The 25,556-nt window shown below is 42.4% G+C and overlaps 1 protein-coding gene and 1 long non-coding RNA gene across 3 annotated transcripts in view; one reads left to right on the top strand and one right to left on the bottom strand.

Annotated features, from left to right (window-relative positions):
- The first annotated feature begins 1,100 nt into the window (after nt 1-1,100).
- Nucleotides 1,101-10,353, top strand: LOC109489551. Its single transcript, XR_002142572.2, has 3 exons — nt 1,101-1,128; nt 5,440-5,546; nt 9,790-10,353. It is a non-coding gene; the product is annotated as an uncharacterized LOC109489551 (long non-coding RNA).
- A 147-nt stretch (nt 10,354-10,500) lies between these two features.
- Nucleotides 10,501-25,556, bottom strand: part of SNAP25 (synaptosome associated protein 25) — a 29,029-nt gene continuing 13,973 nt past the window's right edge. The window contains exons 4-7 of one of the 2 annotated variants that reach the window (XM_011224335.3): nt 23,784-23,901; nt 19,720-19,845; nt 16,636-16,780; nt 10,501-11,183 (exon numbers count right to left, since the gene is read on the bottom strand). In XM_011224335.3, coding sequence (XP_011222637.1) covers nt 11,115-11,183; nt 16,636-16,780; nt 19,720-19,845; nt 23,784-23,901 — 458 coding nt within the window. In that variant the 3' untranslated portion in view covers nt 10,501-11,114. Of the gene's footprint in view, nt 11,184-16,635; nt 16,781-19,719; nt 19,846-23,488; nt 23,607-23,783; nt 23,902-25,556 lie in introns of both variants that reach the window. The other variant, XM_019799159.2, reaches the window with a different exon arrangement.

The raw sequence follows: 25,556 nt of genomic DNA, 5'->3' as shown, positions 1-25,556 counted from the left end.
AAAGAGAGGAGTCTTGTATTCTTGACTTTTTTAAAAAAAGATTTATTTATGTATTTATTGAGGCAGTGGGAGAGAAAGCATGCACAAGTGGGGTGGAGGGGCAGAGGGAGAGGGAGAAACAGACTCTGCTGAGCAGACACAGGTCTGGATCCCAGGACCCCGAGACCATGACCTGAACCACAGGCAGACGCTTAACTGACTGGGCCGCCCAGGAACCCCTCGCTTCTTGACTTTTTAATTCCAATTCCAGTCTTGTGACTCTTCACCGAGAACCCCTTCCCCCCTCCTTTTGTCTGTCCGACTGTTGATAAAACTGTTCCCTGCAGCCACAACAGCCTCTGTAGTCAGAGTGACCTGAGGGGAGGAATGTGTTGGTGCCTTCATTCACCCCTCCAAACCAACGCCCTTCCCTGCTCCGCCCTGTCTGCATCTGGCCGGCCAACTTGTGTTTTGTGGGGTTTTTTGGTACAACAAGGTGGTTTTATTAAAGCACAGGGACAGGACCTGTGGGCAGAAAGAGCTGCCTGGCAGGCCAACTTGTGTGAATGTCATCATCACCTCTCCCCCCCCCACCCCCCTCTCCTGGTGGGGTTCAGCAGGTGGGAAGCATCAGAAAGGCCAGAGATCACAGGTGGCAAGGGAGGGAAACCGTGGTGTTCTATCGCCAGCTTCCTTCTACCATGTTGCTATAAGTTAGCTCCATCTCTCCAGGTAAGGCCATGGCTTCAGCCAGGCCATCCTTTCCATGAAATCCAGCCACCCTTTCCAGGTTCAGGGAACTGGTCCCTTCCCTCATGTCTTCGGAACTACGGATGGTAAGGGCCCCTCACTGATGCTAGTCCCATGGGGCTGCACTCTCCCTCCTGGGTTCCCTAAACCTGCCCACACCTTCATAAATAGTCCCCATTACTAAAAGTTCCTTTAGGAGCCTGACTGATGTGGGAAGACAGTACAATAGAGGAGGAGAGGGACAATCTTGAAACTGGAGGGACAGGAAATGCAAATAATTTGTGCCTGATAATTATAGCCTGCCACGCTGCACTGCTCCAGGAAGCCTTTCTCGCATTGGGATGGAATTGTGTGAACTATGCTCCCCCTGACAGCTGCACTTTTGCCTTAAAATATAAGGTAAAGTCATGCTAAGAGAGAGGGAGGTAAAAGGGTGGTGCAGGAGGGGTTCCTTTATATCTGAAAGACCCCAGCAGCTGAAGGGAGAGCCAGATGAAGTTGGGGACTGTAGCTTGTTGGTTTTACAACCGTTTCAAAACTTCTTGTTGAGGTGTGACATATCTCCCATGAAGTGCACGCAACCCCTATTACATAGTTCAGTGAGTTTTTGCAAACCGAGCACACTCGTGTAATCAGTACCCATGTCAAGAAGCAGAACATTACCCAGAAACTTCCCTCGTGTCCTGGTTAACTCACTAACCCTTTACCCCACGGGTAACCACCATCCTGACTTTGAGCACTATGGATTAATTTATCCTGTCCTTAAATTTTATATACGTGGAATCAAATGTATTCTTTGTATTTGGTTTCTTTCATTCTATGTTGGATTGGTAAGGTTTATGCACATCGCTGATGCAGGAGCATGTAGCTGTAGTTGGCTCACTCTTATCTCTGTATGTACCACACGTGTCAACAACCATGCTAGATTTCTGCATTCTATTGTTAACAGGCATTTAGGTAAATTCCAGTTTGGAGTATTATGAATATTTCTACTATGAACATCCCAGTATGTGTGTGTCTTTTGGTGCACAAAAGTACACATTTCTGTTAGGTAGATACCTAGGACTGGGATTGCTAAATCGTAGTGTATGTATACATTTAGCTTTTGTAGATACTGCCAGATGGTTTTCCGGAGTGGTGGTACCAATTTATGCTGCCACCTGCTGGGCGTGAGAGTTCCAGTGGGTCCATACATTTTTATTGGCGTCAGTCCAGGTAATGGTGTGATTTTTTTTAACCTATGTTCCCAAGAATCCCAGGCATGGAGGTAATCAGGCAGAGGCTTACATTGGTCCAGAGTTTGAGGTTTGTAGTCCAAGGTTGAAGGGGAGAAAATTGAAGCTGCAGACATGAGAGCGGAAAGTGTCATGCCCCAGGGCTCCTGCCAACATTGGAAGTTAGAGCTTTCGATAGATAGCTTAGAAGAAGGAACTAGAAGTTTAGATGAGTTTGAAGGGCATGGGGAGAGATGTAAGAACATGGCAGAAGAGAGGTGTGAAATATTTTGTTCAGAGAACCAGCTTGGAGAAATGTTGGATGAATTGAGACTGAATATGAGAACAGCTTGAATGAGAATAGCTTCAAGCTGGAGAAACTTGTAATCAAGGTCACCTTGATGCCAGCCATGAGAGAAGAGAGGAGGGCCAAGGAACACAGGTGGGGTTATTTTGAGATGAAAGAAGAGTGGTCTGCAAGTGGCTCACCCCATGTCCTCTAGTCTTTCAGTCACTATTTCTATTTAAAAGTTCCTTTTTATATTTCATTCTTGTTCCCTTTTAACTAGTTATGTCACTCCCACCCCCATTTTCTTCTGTTATCACTTTGCCTGAATTGCTCAACCTTATCTTCTTTGGTGTCCTCTTTTTCTTTTCTTCCTCCTCATGCTGAATTTTCTGGCCCTCTGCCTCTCGGTCTTCAGGATTCAAAACGACAACAACAACAAAAAACAAGAACAAGTCTTCCTTATCACTTTTCTGCTATCATCTGAAACTTGGCTCCACCACCAATATTTAGAACTTTATTTTTGCCAGCTACTCTACAGTTCGCCTTTTCTATTTGTCCTCCAAGTTATTCTGGAACAGCTGCTTTTAAAGGTTTTATTTTATTTTTGTTTTGTTTTTGCATTTTCTTTTTTATCACTGGAAGCTCTTTCAAACAAAATCTCAGTTGAAACCCTATAGATGGAGCAGGGAAATGTGCAGCTGTTGTTATGATGTGAATGATGCCCCCTAGGGTTGAGCAGTATGCAACCTGTGCAACTGTATGCAGTGCATTTCAGGCATTTCTTAAACATGCCTTCAGATTCTCTTGTCCCTGTCTCTTATTCCAGCCACAGCAGTGGTAGCCAGTTTTATACAGACTTCAACCAGCCTCATGCAAGTATGAGCCGACGGTGCCTACCTCAGCCCCACCTCTCACTTCTGCCCTAGAATTTCTTGTTTCTCCTTGAGAAGAACCAATTGACGTACTTGTGCACAACCCAAAGTACAGGGGAGTTAAGGCTCTGTCCCACGACTGCTCTTGACCAAAGGCAGATGGAAGCAGCTGGGTAAATCTCCCTTTCTTGCCCCAGGAGGATGGTCTTGATGTGCATTTCTTGAGATTTCTCAGCTGCCTCATGGGAATTAAACACCCAGGTGCCTATAGGGTCGGCTAACTCTATCATGCATTCCTGCATTAGCTTTCTCTCTTTCAGCGTTTCCCTCTCCCACCACTCATTCCTGCTCCCTGCAGTCACACTCCCAGATTAACTACTTAGACTTTTGCCTCTGTCTCAGGCTTGGTTTTCTGAGGAACCAGCTGGTAACACCTCCCAACTCAACCCCCTGGGGGTGGGGAAAAGCACTTCCAAGGCACTCCAGTGATTCTTCTTCGTTTGAAATGATTGTTCTGGGATAAAGTTATGTTAAGACAGTTAATAGGGATATCTTGACTGAAGAACTGCTCATTATCCTTGGAGCTGAACATGTTATTTGCATTTCAGGTGCATACACGAAAGTTCACCGGGCAGAAATTGAAATCGGCCATTGTCATGGTCAAATCAATAGATGTGGAAAACAAAGTGGATTTTTAGTGGAGAGGTATAAAAGCTCTAGCCCCTTAGAGAATCTACTTGGCCTAGTTTGGAGTTTTGCCTTAATAACAGATGACAATATGGGTTTAGGTCTCTAGGGCTTTCTATCTGCACAGCCTCTGAAAGTTTAAAAACACACACCATTAGCACTTGCCTCATCTTTCCCAAACTGGCGGTTGTCACAGTTCCTTTAAAGAAGTAAGACAGTGCCTTGGAAGACAGCAGTCACCTCCCACACCCCCACTCCCCCAGACACCCAGGATACATCTTGTGTATACTTAAGCTGTCTCTGACACACATAATTTCTTTTTCATCCCTGAGTAATCAGTCTTTTTTATCCTCTTAGCAAAGAGAATGGTATATTTTTGTACAGAAAAGATTGGTAGGAAAAGAAAATAAAAGAAAGCCCTCTCCCCCAAGAAATATCAGTGTAAGTTCCCACAAAATAGCAACAAATAAGAGATGGCAAGGAAAAACCACAGAAGCTTCTAGAATGAAGGTATTTGTCAAGTGCTGGTTGAGGATCCAGTTCTATTTTGAACATTTTGAAATTTTTTTTTTTTCAAATTCTGTTGTTTAGGGGTTAATGACAGTGCTGAAACCCTATTGCTTTGAATAGGAGGGATTAGTTTCTCTATTTCAGGATTAAGGTCAGTCATATCATCGACAGGCTGCCACATCCTCTCAGCAGTCCTCAGTCCTACAATCATTCTGCTTACAGTTCTCAAATCCTCCCTTAGGCTGCTGGCCTGCTAAGCCCTACACTTTTTCTTTTGAATATTACTAAAAGGGAAGAGTATTAGCATGAGTCCACTCTAAAACACATGGAGGGCTCACCCTAACCTTTTGTTTCCATGCGATTCTTTTTTTTTTTAAAGATTTATTTATTATTTTATTTTACTTTATTTTATTTTATTTTTTTTAAGATTTTATTTATTTATTCGATAGAGATAGAGACAGCCAGCGAGAGAGGGAACACAAGCAGGGGGAGTGGGAGAGGAAGAAGCAGGCTCATAGCGGAAGAGCCTGACATGGGGCTCGATCCCAGAATGCCGGGATCACGCCCTGAGCCGAAGGCAGACGCCCAACTGCTGTGCCACCCAGGCGCCCCTATTTATTATTTTAGAGAGAGAGAAAAAAAGCACATGAGCAGGAGGGGTGGAGGGAGAGGGAGAGAGAGTCTCAAGCAGTCTCTGCACTGAATGCAGAAGCTGATGTGGGGCTCGATCTCACGACCTTGAGATCACAACTTGAGAGGAAACCAAGGGTCAGATGCTTAACCAACAGCCCCACTCAGGCGCCCCATTTCCACGAGATTCTAAAGACACAGAGGAGAGAAGGAGAACTCCACAGGCTTCTTTGAGGTTGTCGTAGGTTGATTGTAAAGATAGCCGTATTATTCACCCTTCTTTTTGCAATATGACTTTGAAACTTTTCCCAGTAAGAAGTGGAGTATATTTCCCTATAACTCGAATTTGAGCTGGTCCTGTCACCAACTTTGGCCAATAGAATATGGTAGAAGCAGTGAACCTAGAAGAGGTTTTGCATGCTTCCACTGTTCCTGACTTTGCCATGAGAAAAAGTCCTGGCTGAACTCCTGGAGAATGCGATACTACACTGTCTGCCAACTCCCACAGGCTAAGCTGCCCAGCTGACCTGTACTTGACCATAGTCTTGTGAGGAACCCAGCCAAGACCGGAAGAACTCCCAGCCAACCTAGCTCAAAACGCCAAACTGCAGAACTGTAAGCTAAATAAATATTTATTGTTTCAAGTCACCATGTTTTGGGGGCAGTTGGTTACAAAGCATTAGAAAACTCTTATAGAGGTTCACAGCCTCCACCATACTCTTTGGAACTTTTGTCTAGTTTGCCTTATTATCATTAATAGTATTGGCAGCTGTGAAAACAATGTGTAATATTAGGAGTAGAACTGTAAGATATACAACTCATTTGGGAATGATTCCTATTTTGGACAGGAGCAATGGCAAAAGCGGTATTAATGCTCTTGACTTTAACGACCTTCGGATAGATGTCAGAAAGACTGGTTGAACCTCAGTGGTGAAAAATTTAGAGCACATTTCTCTACAGCAGCATTTTGGGGGAGATTCTCAGAAGCTGGAATGTATCTCATGAGAATGTATTCCCCAGAAGCAGACCCTGAGACAAGGATTTCAGGGCAAGTAGTTTATTGGAGAAGAGATTCCAGGAAACACAAATAGCGAGGTGGGAAAGAGACAGAGAAGAAAAGACAGCCAATAAATAGTGATAGTACCAGGCAAGGTATCATGTGAGGAGCTGGAGATTGATTCTGCTGTGGGAAGTCTGGCAGACGGTATAGAACACGTAGCTCAGGGCTACCCCAACCTGGGGCCAAGGAAACTGGGCCTCTATCGACTCACCAATCCCTATCCACCCTTGGTGAAGGACTGCTTCCCAGGGCATCAAAACTTTAGCAGTTCTGGTGTTCTCTGTGCCAAGACAGAGAATTGCAGTGTCCTTCACTGCGAACAGCCTTTCGTGAGTAGAGGTAAGTGCCCAAGAGGATATGGGCAGGGCACCAGCAGTGTCTAGTAGAAGGATGATGGGCCACATTTCTTAGTTGCTTGTGGAGAGAGGATCATGAACTTAAGGCAGGAAGCCCCCTGAACAAGATGGTCTTGAAGCTGTGTTATGGCAAGAGGCTGGAGGAGCTAGGGATGGTGCAATGGTGAGTGGGAAACATTAGCTGGTGGCACATCCCCTGGGATTGGGACTCTGGAATAGTTAGACACCCAGATGCTTTGGCAACTCATCCTGGAAATAGCTGTTGTCTTTGGGGTAACTGACTTGTTAACGGTTTGCTTTTCTTTAGTTTCCTTGTTTCCCAAAGTCTCTTACATCCTAGGAGGTGGATTTGAGTTTCCAAATCCTAGATGGGGAACCTGAGATATATGACTAACTTGCTTGAAGGTAAACTGGTATGTTAATGATTGTACGAAAAGCACTCAGAGCAAGAATTCCTAAATCTTGGACCTTGAAGTCAACACTGTCTCCTCTCCTAAGACAATTTGACTTGATGTTCATTCCTTGCACACTGTTTGTTTTGTCCTCTGGACTTGCCTCCTTCCTCTCTGAGCCAAGGATTTTGCAAGTTTCTTCCGGACAATGTGGGAAATAGTTAAAACCAGTGTTGACTGAGTTGCAGAGAAGGAACTCCAGGATTACTAAATGACAAGATATAGTTTGTATGCTTGTTTCCTCACTCCCAACCCGGCTTCTCAAATGAGTTCGATCTGGACATATTACTTTGGTTACTCCAAACCTTGAAGAATTCTCTACTTAAACTTCACTTATCAGAGAGGTTTTCCCCAATCATTTCCATCTTAAAATAATACCCTCTCCACCTTCTACACTCTTTTTCCCCTTCACTGCTTACATTTCTGTGTGACATGTATGATCTGATATACTTCATGTTTGATTTGTTGGTTTATCTATCTCCCCCAGCTTGAATATAAATTCAGTGAATGCGAGAATTTTCCCTGTTCCCTCTGCTGCCTCTTCTCCTCCCCCTGCCCTGTGTACTCCCAATACTCAGAAAAGGGCCTGGCATAGAAGCTCAATAAATATTTCATGAATTAATGAAGGAATGAATCAAAGGTGTTCGCTAAGACTTTCAGCTAAGAAATCCAGTACATTTATCTTTGCTGCTCTTTGTGAAGCCAAATATCTCCCAGAGTTTCCTGGCTGGTTGAATTGAGAGAGGCACAATCCTGGATTTATCTTCCAGGTTTCCCTATAGCTTTGGAAGTACACATCTGGTTTGAATTACACCTACATCACTTATTAGCTAAGAGGTCTTGTTCAAATAAAGTATCAGCATCTTCTTCCACACAATGGGCTTCTTCTCCACTTTGTAGCATTTTTAGGAGGGTTTAATTGAGTCAGCATAAATAAGGCACTTAACACAGTACCTGGCATGTAGCAAATGATCACCAAGTATGAATCTTCTTCCCTTTCTCTTAATTTCAAGTGCAGTCATCAACTGGCTGGCCAATCAGTGACACAAAGATTGGGAATGTTGGTCAAAGAAGACGCTGGGGGAGGATGTGAAAGAAGGAAAACTGAAACTAGAAATGGAGAGGCAGGCAAGAGGAAAGGACTCTGCTCCTAGGACCTGGGACCAACTTTCACCTTCTGGTTGTTTGTAGAAGGGCCATGGATGAGGCGAGCAGAAGATTAAGCCTTTCCCCAATCATTGCATTTCTAATGTACTTCCTGAGTTGGTTCCTACCCTGAGCTGATTCATTCCCAGGGAATATGTCCTCTTTTAGCCAAAAGGAACTGACTGCATAAGAGTTGAGGCTGGACAAACTCAATTATCCAAGGAAATGGGTTTCAGAATGAATTATGTGATGGGCCTTAAAGCAAAATGCTTATATCTCGAATTTCACGTATCCAGCATGGGATTTTAATTACTCAAACAATGTGGAAACACACCTGACTGAAAGGAGATGGAATTTGGGACAGAATTTTCTAATATGACCCATACATTGGCCCCTTAGCAGCTTTGACATATGCAGAATATTTATCCACTTTCTCCATCTTCTAGCATCCTTCCAACTACTTTAACTTGTAAGAAGAAAAGTACTGTTACAGTTGTTCCTCAGAATAACTTCCCTGAGTATCTGGGTATGTCTAGAACTTATTCTGAGGCTTGGGAAGAGGGTGAAGAACTGCAAACAGTTATTGAGAATGATGAGCTTGTCATCCCTCTTTGCACTCCTTAACTTCTCTAGCAAACCTCCATAACTGCTCTCAGGGGTGAAATTGTCTGGTGGCCAACCAAGGCAACCTGGACAAATTCATCTGTATCACTATCATGGGATAGAAGAGGGAGGCAGAGGAGGAGGTGAAGGTGAGGGAGGTGATGGTGATGATGGTGGTGTTGGTGAAGGTGGGGGAGGAGGTGGACGTGAGGGCATTGGAGGTAGTGGCAGGGGATGGAGGTGATGCTGGTGACTGGGAAGATGGCAGTGATAAAGATGGAGATGCTGAAGTTATTAGGTAAGAGGAGGGAGAGGTGGCAGAGGCAGAGGAGAGGGGAAGGTGGTGGGAATCAAGGCAGTAGTGGCGGTGATGGAGATGATGGCGGTCGAAGTGTTGGCTTCAGCAGTGACAGAGGCAGTGATGGCAAAAATGGTGATGTCAAAAGAATTGAAGACATGTCTGCACAAAAACTTGCACATGATGTTCACAGCAGCAAAACTCTTAATAGCCAAAGAGTGGAAAAAATCCAAACGTCCATCAATGGATGAATGGATAAACAAAATGTGGTATCCACACCATGGACATTATTTGGCCATAAAAGGGAATGAAGCTCTGTTACATGCTACAACATGGATGAACTTTGAAAACCTTATGTTAAGTAAAAGAAGCCAGACACAAAGCCAATACGTACTATATAATTCCATTTATATGAAATGTTCAAATAGGCAAATCTACAGAGATAGATGTAAATTAGTGACTGCCTATGGCTGGTGGAAGTAGGCTGGGAGTGACTGCTAATTGGTATGGGGTTTCTTTTTGGGGCGTTAGAAATATTCTAAAATTTAATTGCACAACTCTGTGAGTATACTAAAAACCACTGAATTACATACTTTAAATGGGTGAATTGTATGGCACGTCAATAAAGCTGTTTAAAAAAGTGGGGGCAGCAGTAGTGTGGTTGTGAAGGGTTCACTTTTGGTGGTGGGATTGGATTTTGGGGAGATGAAGGAAGAGTTGATTGATATCTGATATACCTAAATCTGTGTAGGGTCAAGTCTGAGTACCACAGATTTTTTTACATAGACGTTTTCTTCTATCTTCTGGAAAATTATATTTTCTACCATAGCCAACACTGAATCCACACACAAATATTTTCTGAAACAGATGATAAAAATCAAGCCAAGTGTCACCTGCCATTGGAATCGTGTCTAAAAGGGACATCTTTGTTTTTTCCACACAGTGTTCTCAGCACACAGAACTGGCTTCTGAGGAGCAATGGGATGGAGTGGCCAGGCTTCCTCTTCTCACACGAGTGCAAAACCAGACGGGATCCGTGAAGAAATGAAAGCAGACATCTGGGGTCTATAATTTTTAATAAGTTTAAACTAGCTACAAAATGTCAATCACTTCACAAACTGACAGAGGAGACAGGAGGAATTTAATATTACATGCTGTAATGATATTTATCTCACAGTTTATCTATATTTCATTCATTTATATTATTTTTTAAAGATTTCTTTATCAGCTACTAAATATCTCAGCAATTTGGTGTGCATAGCTCTAGATTAAGCAACAGAGAACCGTACTGATAACAAACCACAGGGGGAAATGGTGATTAATAAAATTTACATCTCCACACTGTTTCACAGCAAGATTGCTTTCTCCAAAACATAGCCTTCAAAAGCAGCAAACAAATCCTATATTACATTCATTTGACATAGTTCGGCCAAACGTCTACTGTGCTGGAAATGATTAAATGGTGAGTGTGTCAAATCCATCTTTTTTTAAAATTCTTTTTTTTAAAAAAAGGATGATCGTGATGAATAAGTCTGTATATTGACAGAAAGAAAGTGACACTACTTCGGTTTTGCTGGTAGAACTTAATCTTGACAGTGTCTCAATACTGAGCATGCTTTGTTGCTGTTTTGTTGTTTCTGTTGTTGTGTGTGTGTGTGTTTTCTCATCAGTATGCTACTGTCATGGAAAGATTTCGTTTAATAGGAATCTAAAAATCTATTTAGTTCTCATGCATAAATGCATAAATCACATCACTTTTAGTGCAATGCCTGTAATGTAATTCCACATTGTCTAATCATGAAATCATAAAGACAGATGACAGCTATGAGGAACCAAAGACAGCAAATTTTGAGAGTTTCAGAGCCTGACACCCAAAGAAAGGACAGGGGCAGTAGCTCTGTGGAATGTCACAGTTTTACAAGAACAATACTGTGCATTGAAAGAATCAACAGCACATTGAGCATTCCTAAATTGTTGTCATTCAGCAAACACCACTGAGGAGAGAAAAGGAAAAATGAAACCCAAGACATCTTATGTAGGGAGTTAGAGCCAACAAATGATTGCTATATACAACCTTTGGAAAGAAAGAGACTCAGAACAAAAGAGACATAATAGTTTGGGGAAGCTGATGAACGACACAAGACAACATTCACAATGGGGGTGGGCTGATGTGTGTATGTGTGCAGACCTACTAGGAAATACGATGAGAAAAGCGTGAAGGTGCTATCTTGCCCAACAGCATTTGGAAGAGAAGACAGGTGGGCACATTTAACCACTCCCCAGCATCTTTGTTGCACGTTGGTTGGCCTCATCAATTCTGGTTTTGTTGGAATCAGCCTAGAAAAAGGGAAAGAAAAGAGAACCCAGGTTACCTTTGGACATTTCGTTCTTCCATCTGGGTCTGTTCAAATGCCCCCTTCTTGAGGAATGGCATCTTGAAACTTCTCCTGTCAGAACTGACCCTCTCTTCTTTCATGATCCCGGAACCATTGCTTGTGGTTCTACTTGGACATGATCATAGAAGCTTCATCCTGGTACTCATGACTGTTTCACCCTACCAGAGAGCATCCTTTTGAGGACAAGGTTACATCATTTATCTTTCTATCCTGGAATGACACCCAGTGACATCTATGGAAGGCATTCATATCTGTTGGATTGAATTGAATTACCACCATTTATATAATTGGGTTGAAATCATGGCTAACTTATTAGTGTCACTTTAGGCCAATTACTTAACATCTTGGGGACTCAGCTTTCTTGTCTATAAGCAGGGACAAAACGAATCCTGCTAATAAGCATGAGTGTCTATTACATCCCGTTCATTCAACCATGACATAAAGATTGATATTAACTATGAGGTGTATATTATTATTAACTCCTTTTTCCAAATGAGGAAACCAGGCAGCCTGGAGTCAGTGCCCCCACTAGTAATCACTATGTTAATCATTATAGTACTTAGGTCTGCTGTGAAAATGAAACGGGTTTGTACCTATAACGTGCTTGGAATAATTTTTTGCAAAGATTAAGTGGTCAATATATTTTATCTTGCAATTATTGTTACTGGGTGAAAACGATTTGTTTTTGGAATGTTTAATAATTTTAAGCTCCATTTCTGAAGACTCACTCCTATGAGTTTGACAATTAGCTTGTTTATTTGTTTATTTATTTAAGTAGGCTCCACACCCAACTAGGAGCTTGAACTCACAACCCCACGATCAAGAGTAACATGCTCTACTGACTGAGCTAGCCAGATGCCCCTTATCATTGGCTTGTTCTAACAAGAGCACTTTTACCACAATCGTGTGCCTTGACTGATCTCACTGCTTCAGTTACCTTTTGCTGTATATGCAGCATGAAACTTGGAGTTGTTACCAGGGGAGATTTTTAAACCCCAGAAAATAAACTATTCCCAACAGCACTGAGAAAGGTATGAGTGAGCAAGCAGAGGCAACAATGAAGATTCTGTTTAGGCTGTTGTTGTCTTATCATGATTGGTAATGGTGTCTGCCCCTCTCCATTCTGGAAAGAGGAACAAAAAGCTGAGAGGCAGTGTAGGGAAACTGAACTGCTTTATTATCGACCAGTATTTGTTCAATGACTACTGATTTTGCATCTACTATGGTGCTTGGTGCCTTCCAATCTCCACCAAACTGGATCTTCTTTATTTAGTTTAATTGTGAATTCCCAGTACATTTAGAGTTATCTACATTCAACTAGAAATTTGCCAAGTTAAGATAGAAATATTGCTAGATTATTCATAATTCTGAATTATCTGGCGATCGTTTCCTACCATCTGTTTGGATAATCAAAATTTGACTTTCAAAACAAGTTAAGATAGAGCATTCATTTTCCTTGATTGTTTTGATGTATAGATTCATATTTTGGACCTTAGGATCCTGATTTGGAAAATAGGCATTCTCTCAAATTTTACTTGGCTCTTAAATCTTCCCTCTTTAGTTACAAATTCTATCAGAAATAATACTACTTTGGTGCGAAGGAAAGTTCTAGGCTCAGACCAATGTGAGATGTTTCTGCAGATAGAATTATGCTATTTTTCCAGACTGAATACTAAGGGAAGCTCAAATGGGGAAAATCATTAATTTAAAAATGGATGGAATTTTTGGAAGCAAGCATTCTAGAAAGTCTTGCATGAAGAACGCACTGGTGAGCATTCACCTGGTGGTGGAAGGGGGTATTTTGAAGTTGAGCAGGGGATTATTCTCTACATATCTTCAAAGGATTGAAAACAGACCTATGTTCACTGACGATCTGTGATTTCCCTTAAATTTTCTCTGAAGCATATCAAAATCCAAGCCCATATACCTTATGCAATAGGTACTATATCTTTATTTTATAAAAGAAATAGCATCTTTTAGGAAAAAATCCTGAGGTAATCTCCTTTTAGATGTCTCCCTGGTATTTGGAGAATGACTCTGTGTTCATTCTTTTTATATGCTTTAGGACTGTACTTATGGAATATAGCCTACCCCAGTTTTCATATTTCTATTTAGAGAATCTTAAGCTCACTGGCATACCCAAGATATGCCACATGATTTGCCCTTGTGAGAAAGCAAGAATGATCCCCACAGAGCCAGTAAGAGAGTTAGAAGGAGATCATTAGCCTACCCTTCTGAACACTCTGGAAATCTCAACTTCAGACCATGGCAGGTAGCATTTAGGGCCCCTGCTCAGAATTCAGAAGTGGACGCTTATTACCCTACATGGTAGCCCCATTCTCATCTGTGGTTTGAACCATTCCCTTATTATCTTTCAGATGAAGAAATCAGGTCACGAAGCTGGTGAGCGGGAAATGCCATCGGAACCCAAGGTCTCAGTTTTCAAACAATGTGTTTGCTCATTGCTAGGAGAATTCAAGGAAAGCTAAAGCTTCAGCCTCACTGTATTTCAACGTGTGTGTGGTATCTGCCACTGACAACTTTAAATTGAAGTTTGAACATTATTACTTCTGAGCAACATAAAGCAGCTAACACAACTTGCCCCATTTTAGTTTTCTGAAAGAATTGTACCATTTCAACCTTAGAAGCTTAATTTAAAGCACTACACACACACACACACACACACACACACACACACCTTAAAGCAGAAAGCATATATATACATATATAAAGTATATGTGTGTGTGTATATGTATATATACACCTTAAAGCAGCAGAAAGCAAGATTTTTAAATAGACGAAGTAATTCCTTGACAGTCCATGGGAATGTATTAAAAATTACATTGTTTTGGGCTTTTAAAACTGTACTGTCAATCCAAGTGGTGAGAGACGATCATGATTGATGGGGTAGGGTGAAGGTTGTTGTTGGGGGCCATGAGAGAATATGGGAGAAACATCAGAAGATTCCCTTTATTTGTGTTCTCTTTTTTAAAGATTTTATTCATTTATTTATTTTAGAAAGAGAGAATGTGAGCAGGGGAAGGGGCAGAGAGTAAGAGAGAGAATCCCAAGCAGCCCCTGCACTGAGTGTGGAACATGACGCGGGCTTGATCCCATGACCCTGAGCTGAAACCAAGAGTCGGACGCTCAACAGACTGAGCCACGCAGGCACCCCCAAATTCTCTTTATTCTTAGACTGTGAGTTTAATTTACTCTTAGATATGCAAGAGACCTTTGAACACTGTTTCCAATTATCAGAAGGGAGAACTTAACATGAGAAGGTGGAAATCTATTAAAAAATTGGGCAGCTCAATCAACGTGTATCATTTGCAGCGATGCTGGGTTGAAATAGACTCTATCTAATCATGTTCAGATTGTGATTTTGGAGATAAGACAAAGGCTAGTTATTCAAAGGCAACTAGACCCCCCTCTCACTTCTTAAACAATTCAGCACTCAAAGAATGATACAAACTATAGCGGCTATTTCCCATCCACTTGCCTGACTTCCAATTACACATCATAGCTGCATACGTCTTTGCCCTTATAGTAAATTGGGCCCCAAGTGAAAGGTTTTGCCTTGAGAAGAGAACTAGAAATGCAAAGTGGCAGAATTAAGATGCCACTTGCCTTTCCAGGAACACTTTTCCGTGCTGAGAGTCCAACTCTATCAATAAAGATTTGACCCCTCTCTCTTAGTAAAAGTACTCCTTCTGGAACTCTAATTGAGTTAGAGGTTCATTATCTCCCTACATCTGTGAGTAAATGGGGTCCATTGACAGAAAATGAGTACTTCTTGTTTTTTCAAATCATTTTTCTGATGGAAGGTGGTTTGGCAATTGTTTCTTAGTTCATTTCTCGGGGCCGTAATGGGTTAGGTCAGCTTGTGTTGGCTCCAGTGCTTTTTGAAACTCTCAATATTGTTCAAAATCTATTGATCTGTGCAGCTTTAAAAGCTTTAGCATATCAAAGGCTCTTAACAATGATAAGTATGTCATGACTTGTAAAAGGAAACAAAGCACAAGCTTTTTGCCAACGAACACTGACATTTGTGTAACTCAGTATCGATTAGGCAAAATATTATGTGATCAGATATTTTTAATAGGGAACACATAGAGCACAACAGGGCAAAGCGTTCCCTTCATGTCCACTCTTTCCTTTCTCAAGTCAGTGGAGGATGCTTGGGTACCAAGAAATTCAGTGTTTAGCCTGAAGATTCAAAGCATCCTTCTCTGCTCACTAAAGTGGAATGAATTGTTAAAAAGAAAATCAGGATTTCAAGCTCAAAACTTCAATATCTCCCAGGGAATAAACTCATACAATGTAAGATTAGCCAACTAGAATTGATTATAGATGCTACATTATAGATATTTGCTATTTGATATTATAGCATCTATAATGTAGCATCTATACATTATATATATTATATATGATTATACATTACATTAAAGCTATAACGTATCTATTTCTTCCTGTTGGCATTTTGACATCGTAAGAGATTATAAGCAATATTCAGGACTCTATTGATGGGAGAGGGGGCAGAATACAAGATCATAGATAGTATGTCAGATTCGTATATTATGGGATATCAGGTTTTGGTGCCCCAAATCTTTTTATAAAAGCTGTCCAGGGTTTCTTTCTGTTCCCTTCCAATCTCGAGCCCTTAAGCCCATCCCTTCCTATTCTGTTCTCTTCACTTTTCCTTACGCCTCTTGTTGACACTAGGGGTTTGGTCTTAGAGCCACATCTGGTGTCCTTGTGTGAACTCAACTTCATCAGATTATGCTTTCTATTTCGAGATCTGGACACGTGAACTGTTGAACTGGAAATGGAATCTGGGCCTTTCTGAACTATCCTGAAAGCTTTGGCATTTCTAAAATCAAAGCTCATATTCATCTTCTGGTTAAAATAAATAAGTATTCTTGCCCTTATTTCCTGATTCTATTCCTACATCATCTCTTGACAAGCTCCTAACCAACCTTCAAGACTCGATTTGACTTTTTTTGGAGATTTTCCCATCCCTTAACTCTTGCAATCTTTCCTCACGTAACCCTACTTAGCATTTTAGGTGTGCCTCTCTTGGCAAATTATATTTTGTGTGGTAGTAAATTCATCTGGAGGCTCACGCCTCCCATAGGCTGTGAGTTTCTTAGCAGTGGGGATGATGTCTTTCTCATCTTTATGTCCTTCGGTGCCTAGCACAATTCCTGAAACAGGTGTCTCTGAGGAATATCTGTTAGATTAAATTTTACCCTCTGATTTACTTATATGTTGGTGAATTTTATGTGTGAATCCCATGGCACAGTTTGAGGGGCTTATTATACCATTCATCCTTCCTCAGCAGTATTTCAGAAGAAGTAATGAACAATGGAAGCCTCTGACGGCCATAAGCTCACCTTCTCCATGATCCTGTCGATCTGGCGATTCTGTGTATCGATCTCATTGCCCATATCCAGGGCCATGTGGCGGAGGTTTCCAATGATACCGCTCACCTGCTCCAGGTTTTCATCCATTTCATTTTCTCGGGCATCGTTTGTTACTCTGGGAGTCAAGAGGCAATTTTTAGAAGTGAGAAAGTGTGAAAAAACTCAAATACCAAGGACCCAGGGCTCAGGGAAAGTCTGGAGACCCATAGGTATCAATCCCATGCATCTTTAGTCTCTGTTCGATATAAGTACATTTTAGCTTTTATACATTAGAAGATATTTATTTATTTATTTGTTTATTTATTTATTTAAAGTAGGCTCCACACACAGCATGGATCCCAACGCGGGGCCCAAGCTGAAATCGAGTCAAACCCTTAACTGACTGAGCGGCCCAGGTGTCCCTAGAAAATAATTTTTAAATTTCATTTTTGAACCCGAGTTTCTTTTTTAAAGAAGGCATATTAAATAGACTACTTCTACTCACTTCTTTCATTTCCACCAGCACGTCATTTCCTCCCTATGTTCATCTGTTTATCCCAATTTTCATTTTTTAAGAATAAAATCATTTTAGTTGAGCAGATTGGGTCAGAGAATGAAGATGGAACTAGTTAGAAACCGTATTTTTCTTTCTGAAATGTCAACCAAAGTCTCCAAGAGTTAAATTAAGAATGAAAGAAAAATCTTATTGTGTTAAGTCACAGAATTTCTCTGCTCATCTTCTTCCCCATGTGGGACCAAAATCCATGGGAAGAGTTAAGGATCATTACAGTCTGCTCCTTAATCCTGCTTGCTCCCTAGAACCCCAAAGGGAGCTACTTATTCAAGATGATTTCTATTTGCTCAGATTTCATTGCAATAGGGGTGGGAGTTGGTGGCATTTTGGATGATTTCAGGGGAAAAAAATGTGATAAAAGATTATTGTTCCAGTTTGGAAAGGAAGGAGTTGGCTCTCGAAGTGCCTTACCACCTTGCCATTTTTTTTTTTTTTCACAGCTCAGCTTGAAAGTTAAGAAGGTAGGAACTTGGGGCTCCTGGGTGGCTTTGTCGGTTAAGTGTCTGCCTTCAGCTCAAGTCATGATCCCAGGGTCCTAGGATTGAATCCTGCATGGGCTCCCCGCTCAGTGGGGAGTCTGCTTCTCCCTTTCCCTCTGCCCCTCCCCACCGCTTGTGCTCTCTCTCAAATAAATAAATAAATAAATAAAATCTTAAAAAAAAAAAAAGAAGGTAGTAACTCTTTATCGCAAACGGTAAGTACTCATTCTAGGATGTTGTGGCTAATTAACATTTTCCCACTGCAGATGGTGATGGGCTAAAAATGTTCAGAGGGATTAAAACCCATCCCCCATGGTAACTCCCACAAAGGTTTTTAAAGTAGCCTAGGCCGGGAGAAATTAAAGGGCAACTTCCTAGCTTTCTTACATAAAAAAGAAGCTTATTTAAATGATTATCAATGGCTAAGGCATACTTCTGGTTCCATGATTCTCAATGCTGATTGTATGTTAGAATTACCTGAGAAGCTTTACGCACCACAGACACCTGGGTCTAATTTTTTTTTTTTTTAAGATTTAATTTATTTGAGAGAGAGAAAGAGAGCAAGCACGTGAGCAGGAGGAGGAACAGAGGGAGAGGGAGATGGAGAAGCAGACTTCTCACTGAGCAGGGAGCCCAGTGCGGGGCCGCACCCCAGGACCCCCAGACCCCAGGATCATGACTGAGCCAAAGGTAGACATTTAGCCGACTGAGCCACCCAGTACTCAGCACTGATGTTTTTAAAAAACAGCCTCAGTTCATTCTAATGTGCAGTCAGGATTGAGAACCCCTGGTCTAGTTTCCCTGGGAGCAGATAGAAACAAGAATAGAATTGTCATTTGTGAGGCTTTACGCAGCTATCTACACCTTATACCTAAGTGACAGTGACCTGTCACTTGAATCTGTGTTATTGGTTGGTAACATTCAGCTACAACGGGCCGGGAACAGGTGACTATACAGCTGTCTCTACACTACCCTCGTCACTAGGTACCCTAGTCACTGCTGAGTCCTAGTAGTAGCCTCTAAAAAGAGATAGGTTTCTTTGTTTCCTTTTCTTTTTAACAACAGGAATATTTGTCATTATTTAGTCTGTTTTCTGGTCTCCTGAGAGCTGATTTCTGGATGGGCAGATCTGTGTAATTTGAGATTTTTAAATAGGTCTTTCAGTTGGCATTTGCTTCGGTCTCAATGGGAATCTGAAGTCAGGTGTGCTTGTTATTCTCCATTTGTCCCCCCCAGATCCGTTCTCGGACCTGTTTTGCTCTCTGCCCAGAGGGGCTGACCTCTCTAGGACTGCATCACCCAGATTCTCTGAGCCTCCGGCTTCCAGTAGGCTTTGGCAGATGGCCAGTGAGATACTGGAGGGCAAGAGGAAAGAGGTATGGGGGGGCATTTATTTCTCTTTCTAATTTCCTGTTAGTTTTGCAACAGCTGCATTTCTCTGTAGCCCCTCCCCCACGGTGGTAACTACTGTCAGGCTCTGGTAACAGAGCAGGACTCTTCCTGCTACTGCTAGCCCACAAATGCTTTACCATCGTCTGTTATTAACCCGGCCCACACCTCTGTAAACAATCTCTTGAATAAGTTCTGTTCAATTCCATTTATGGAATGAGACACCTGTCTATTGCCCCATGGATACTGGACGTGCTCATGTGACTTGCTTTGTCTGATGAAACTCTGGCAAACCCAACAAGGCTTGATAAGCGCTTGTGCATTGGAGCCTAACCCCCTTGGAATGCTGCCACCACCATGTAAGAAGCTGGGGCTCTTCGCTGGAGGGACCACACCGGGGACAGCGGAGGCGCCCTGCCCTGGCCAACCACGAGATGAGTGACTGAGACCATCTAGGATCATCGTGCACCCGCCTGCATGGAATGACGGAGCCCAGGCGGGGCTCTTGGCAGAACTCCCCAGCCAAAATACACACTCATAAGTAACCGGTAAAATGGTGGTTGTTTTAAGAACCACTCAGCTTGGGGTGATTTGTGACTTAACAATGGACAGGGCTGGCTGCACGTGGCTTACCTCCGAATGAAGCCACCGCTGATGGCCATCTGCTCCCGTTCGTCCACCACACGAGCAGGCTGGCTGGCCACCACGCCGTCCTGATTATTGCCCCAGGCTTTTTTGTAAGCATCGCTTGATTTAAGCCTATGCAAAAAAGAGGGTGAGTGACAAGGCAAGGGGGTGGAGCATCAAAGTCACAACAATGGTCACCTCTTCAAGTGAAGAATTGTACCAAGCAAATGGGTTTTAATTCGAGGCATTAGAGAATACCGATATATCATGATCTGGACCCAAACAGTTGGCCACCACCATGCCTCAGCTACTCAGCATTTCATTTCCAATCGAGCCAATTGGAATTGTCAAGACTGCAACCTTTGCCCAAAGGTTGTTCTTGTTTTGGTTTGTTTTTGCAGCTTAGTTGGATCGAAGACAAGGATTAAGGTAGCTGGACGACATTCAGTTCTATTTCAGTGACATGGTTATATTTTGAGACACAAAACACACAGAAAAACATACTGGCAGACAGACACATAACAAGACTGCCAAGTAGACTGTGTACATCACACCACAGCAACACACTGTCACCAAGAAAAACATACTCGACCAAGTTTTTACACACCATCATGCAAAGATTCCCTGCTTTAATTCCCCCCCAACGCATGTGTGGAACTAACTCTTCCAACTCTGCATGAAGGACATAAAGGATTGGCGGTTGGCCAAGGGTGGTGGTCTCTGAGTTGCCTCGAGAGTGATTTTAATTAGATAATATATCGGTACTTCCAAACAGTCACCATACATCTAGTCGATGTACAAACCTTTGTCCACAGAGACAAAAAGTAAAAGAGGCATAGTGAAATGAATGCAGGAAAATAGAAGAGAGAACAAGCCATCTAGCACCAGAAAAGGAAATCCCTCTACGTCTTCTTCATGCACCAGCTACAGGCATGAGTAGAAAGTGAAGCATTCTCATTTAAGCCAAACTACTCCAGAAGTTGACCATTCTCGAAAAAGGCACTAGCAGGACAGTAATAGCCTTCATGAGGATTTGAAACGCAGGTTCAATAGCTTCTTTGTCGGGGGGGGGGGGGGCAGGATGGGAGTGATTACAAACTCCTACTTCAAGCTATCCTGGGATGTGGCTGGGGAGAGTGGTCTGGAACTGGTGTGGTCTCCACGGGCCGAATTTCACTGAGCTGCCTTGGAGAGAAACTTAAAATCCAGGCATACCTGTTGTGCCCAATAGAAACGCGTGCAGCACAGTTTGGTGGGTGTGTTGTAATTTAAGGCAATCAAAGATGTTTTTAGGTTCTTTGCATAGTAGAAACCACATGCTTTTTAGTCCAAAAACAAGAGAACTTCCTTCGGTCCCATTTTCATATTTTCTCTCATAAGACACCAGAATTTACGCCCCCCCTTTTTTTTCTTGCACTGGAGAATCGCAGCCATCTATTAAAACTGGCTCTAATACTAATATTTGCAGACTGGGGACCAAGCAACCCTGGAACAAGCTGGAAAATTGTACGAATGGGACTTTAGCAACTCCCACAATCTAGTGTATAATGCCACAGCCCTCGGAGCTGTCAGTACTTACTGCACTAGAGAGCCATGAGCCCACTCTGTGGGACACGATCCAAAAACTAATTTAATAGTGCTTAGACTCTGGCTTTGTTTTTTTCCCCAACTCCCCGTTCCCTCCCTCCTCACATTACAAGAAGTTATATGGACCTCGTGAGGTTTTCTGCTATGTAAAATATCTGGTATTCCATCTTTGGCAAAGTCAAGGGGGTGGGAAAGTTTGCGTTTCTGAAAGAAGGCGAATCACTGCACCCACAAGGCTGCACATAGACTCACAGAACTGCCGTACATCTATCATTGTCCTTTGAAACATGCCGAGACAGGGCGAAGCCCTCAGAGAGTCCGGGGCACCACCAGCCACTGCGTTGTGACACATGGTTTTTAAAGCATTATTTACACACAACAGGGAACACTTCGCTCAAGCTTTGAAGCTCAGTTAGGGTCTCTTGTGCCGACTACTATGTGGAATTCGTAGGGGCCATCGTTTCATCGGAACATTAGAATCCATCCGGGGGCGGGGCCTGCCTCCACGCCTTCTCCACACAGTTGATGAATGGGGAAATTGTATCTGTTGGAATTCGTCACGAAACAGGTGGAAATCTCACCTTGGGGGGGCAAGTGGCCACGGAAAAGGATATACAGTTAAGTCTTGACTAACTGGAAGGCATAGCCGTGAGTCATTTTGGTGAATGACACAACTTTCTTAATTAACAGTGGGCCAGGGAGGAAAACTTTGTTTCAGGGGTGATTGCTGAATATCTGTTCGATTCTCAAGACACTCTCCTGCCTTAGAGTCTTAGGGGTGTGAACATGACTGAATTTTTCCTTGGTTATGGTTTCACTTGATGTGCCGGATGGCCTTTCCTTTGAAGATCAACTCTTATTGTTTGGTCCCCTCAGGTGTGGAGATTATAGGACGTAGACTGAGTGATCGAATGTGAACTGCCTAGATTGCCCTTCAAGAAAAACCATTTCAAGTCCTTGATGTGATCACCACCCCTTTGTCCAACTGTCTCTTTTTACTAAAAGTGGAAGGAAGCAAAAGTATAAATACATTTGAGAGTTCCAGTTAGCTAGATTCCAGTTAATCAGGCTTTACTGTAGATCATTCTTTTAAAACAGTTTTAAATTGATTTGTAAATCGAGCCCCTCCCCCTCCTAAACAGGAAGTGGGATATTTTAAATCAGCCTCAAAGTTTAAAGGATGTGAATGGTCGTATAATCAGCTAGAAATGACATCAATTGCTGTTCTAAAAGCTAGGATCAGGAGAGCTTTTAGGAAAAAGACTTCTGTTTAAAGGGAAGTTGGGAGGGGTGAGGGAGATCGGGTAATGGGTTTAATTTTGCAAATGCATGTTGGACAATCCACTCATGCATTTTTTTTCCACAGCTAGTCACATAAGACTATCTTCCAGAACCCTCATTTTCAGGTTCCTTCTGTTGCAAACCTTTATAACCACATGTCACATTTCTGCTACATTCCAAAAAAGCGTTGCAGAACCTTGAGAACAGTTGAATGTTTTGTGATGTCGTGCATGCAAGATCTACACATTTCAACATTTTGGTCAGTGTACGGGTAGATCTTCCAAGAGGAAGAAGTTCAGAGGGATGGGTCCAATTTGCGTGAGGCTTGAGCACCTCCTGCCGAAGGGCTCATGGCCTCTGCAGTGGGTGCAGCTGGGGCTTCTACAGTCTAAGCGCTGGGCAGATTTGGCAACTGGCGGGGCAATCTCTGTCATACTCTCTGTCTTAGGGATGCTTGCTTAGGCCAAATTACCTGTCTCTTTTGCTTCTCGAAAATCAAACCTTGACATACGTGTTTCTCAACTTCCAAACTTACCCCCCCTCCCCCAAATCTTTTCTAGCTCTGCAAATTTTGGCTTGGGGTTGTGGGGAAAACAAAATTTCCTGGGTGCCTCTTTCTTGAGGCTCGTCTCTGTCTCAAGGTACACTTTCTGGAAAATGTTGAAACGTTCATCAGTAAAAGTGGCTGACAGTGAAGCTTTCACTGTAGTATGCCTGATTTTTAATGCATCAACAGTAACTCCCACTAATATCATCTATGCTATGAGATGAATGCATTGGAGACGGTATTGATCTGTTCTGCATGCCACATGCTCATCCCGCCTTTGTGCTTGGCAGGAATGAGCTTGTCAAGGCTTGGAGATGGGCCTTGGGAAACCAAAGCTTCAGACAGGCAGGCAGCACCTACTTGTTACAGGGACACACACAAAGCCCGCAGAACTTTCCTAGGTCCGTCAAATTCTTTTCTGCTTCTTTCATGTCCTTATTGATTTGGTCCATCCCTTCCTCAATGCGTTCCAGTTGTTCTGATTAAACACAAGTATTTTATCCCCACAGAATGAAGCAGATGGAAAAGGACAAAGAAAAAAAAGACAAAACTTCAGACATTCACTTTGACATTGAAAAAGAAAAAAAAAATCAAAAGAAAGAAGAAAAGAAAGAAAACTGGACGCCACAGATTAGAGCTGGTACCCAGTACCTACTTGTTACAAGGACATATGAAAAGGCCACAGCATTTCCCTAAATCTTTTAAATTTTTCTCGGCCTCCTTCATGTCTTGGTTGATATGGTTCATGCCTTCTTCGACACGATCGAGTTGTTCTGGTTAGGACAAAGGGATGACAGTGTGGAATGAATTTTTTGGGGGTTTCCAACAGAACGTGAGAAATGACTATGTGGAGCGGAACTTGGAAGAGAAAGATACTACAACGCCTGGTCCCAGAGGATGCACTGCCGGAGACTGCTGCCGCCCTACACGGGCACAGGTGGAAGGAAATGAACAAAAACGATGCTCGAAATAGTTCGTCATTCAGACACGATGGGGTGGGGTATGTGGGCCTGTTGGATTCTGAGGGTCCGGGAAAACAGCACAGCATATTCACTTACTTAGACACCAGTGAAACCCGAGAGAAACAAAAACAGGATGTTAATGTTTTCATGCTAATGTTACTGTTTCAGATTTCATGCTACTGGAGAAGGTAACTGCTTCAACTTTAAATATCTCTATCTTTTGGTTTTAAGCATCCTGGACCAGGTAAGGGTAGCAAATAGAATCAATCTTCTCTGGGGAAAACAACAACAATTAAAGCGATAATTAGCGATGGGTACCAGATCTTTCTTTTCCCCAGCAGTGGGCTGTTCCTAGCCCAGGGGCAGTTCTTGGTTTTGAATACTTAACTCATAGACACTGTTAAGAAAAAGCAACATCAGGAGACTCATGTTCCAAGCACTGGGACATTTATATTCCTCTCTTCATCCTGTGACTTACTTGCTATGAAAGTTCTGGAAGGCGTTTCACTTCTCTGCCCCCTGATTTCCCAGTCTCTACAACAGGGGGCATGTTAGGAAAACAAACAGCTGGGTCTCTGGAGGAGGGGGGGGGATGGGCTGGAACATAGACGGGTTACTGAGTCATCTCTGCCCGCAGAGCGGACCTGAGTGCATCTGAGACGTAGATCGATAGCCATAAAACCAGCTCAAGCTTCTAGGTTCCCCGGGTTACGTTCACTAACTTGATTAATTTTTCAAAAGTTATGGCACCACACTGAGTAAATTACAAGTTCAATGAATGGGTTTTTAAAACAGCTTTTAAGACCCTTAAAGGAAAGCAATGTGCTGTCTTGGCTGTCTAGTTACAAAACCTAATTACACTTCCATTCCTCTTTTCATCTACATTTCTATGCACACCTGCCTGTGCCTCTGGGAATAAAGGCTTGATTAGAATAACACTGATAAATCCATTTTCAGTGTAAGGGCAGACAGAATCACTTACAAAGAATTTCACGTTAAATCGTCCAGTGGAAAGTATCATTCCAAAAAACTAAGATAGGTTCCTTATTGACCCAAACTGGGGAGACTGTCCATTTGGAAAACAAGAGCCCACTGTCTTCTCTTTAATGGGGCTAAAGAATAGAATCCAGCTTATTAGGAATGTGCTACCTGTGCCATAATCTTCAAAATGATGGATGAAGGCAAAATTTAAGTGTCTCTCCAGCATTGAATAGCTGGGGACAAAAACAGCGCTGTGCTGGTGAACTTCTGCTGGGTAAGCATAGGTCTAGTAATGTCTTTAAGAAAATCTTTAAAGGGACTAAAAAAAAAAAAAAGATAGCAAGTCTTTACATTCCAGAAGACTTTGTACCTTTATGAAGACTTCTTTCCAGTTCCCTTTAAAGAGTGTAATAAATTAGCCTGCAGATAAAATTAACTATTGAGTAGGGGGATTGGTAGAGAGAGAAGGAGCTCAACATTGTCAA

Source organism: Ailuropoda melanoleuca, chromosome 13 (assembly GCF_002007445.2).
Source record: "Ailuropoda melanoleuca isolate Jingjing chromosome 13, ASM200744v2, whole genome shotgun sequence".
Taxonomy (NCBI): domain Eukaryota; kingdom Metazoa; phylum Chordata; class Mammalia; order Carnivora; family Ursidae; genus Ailuropoda; species Ailuropoda melanoleuca.
Note: the sequence above shows the minus strand (reverse complement) of the source record. Positions and strands in the feature narration are given on the sequence as shown.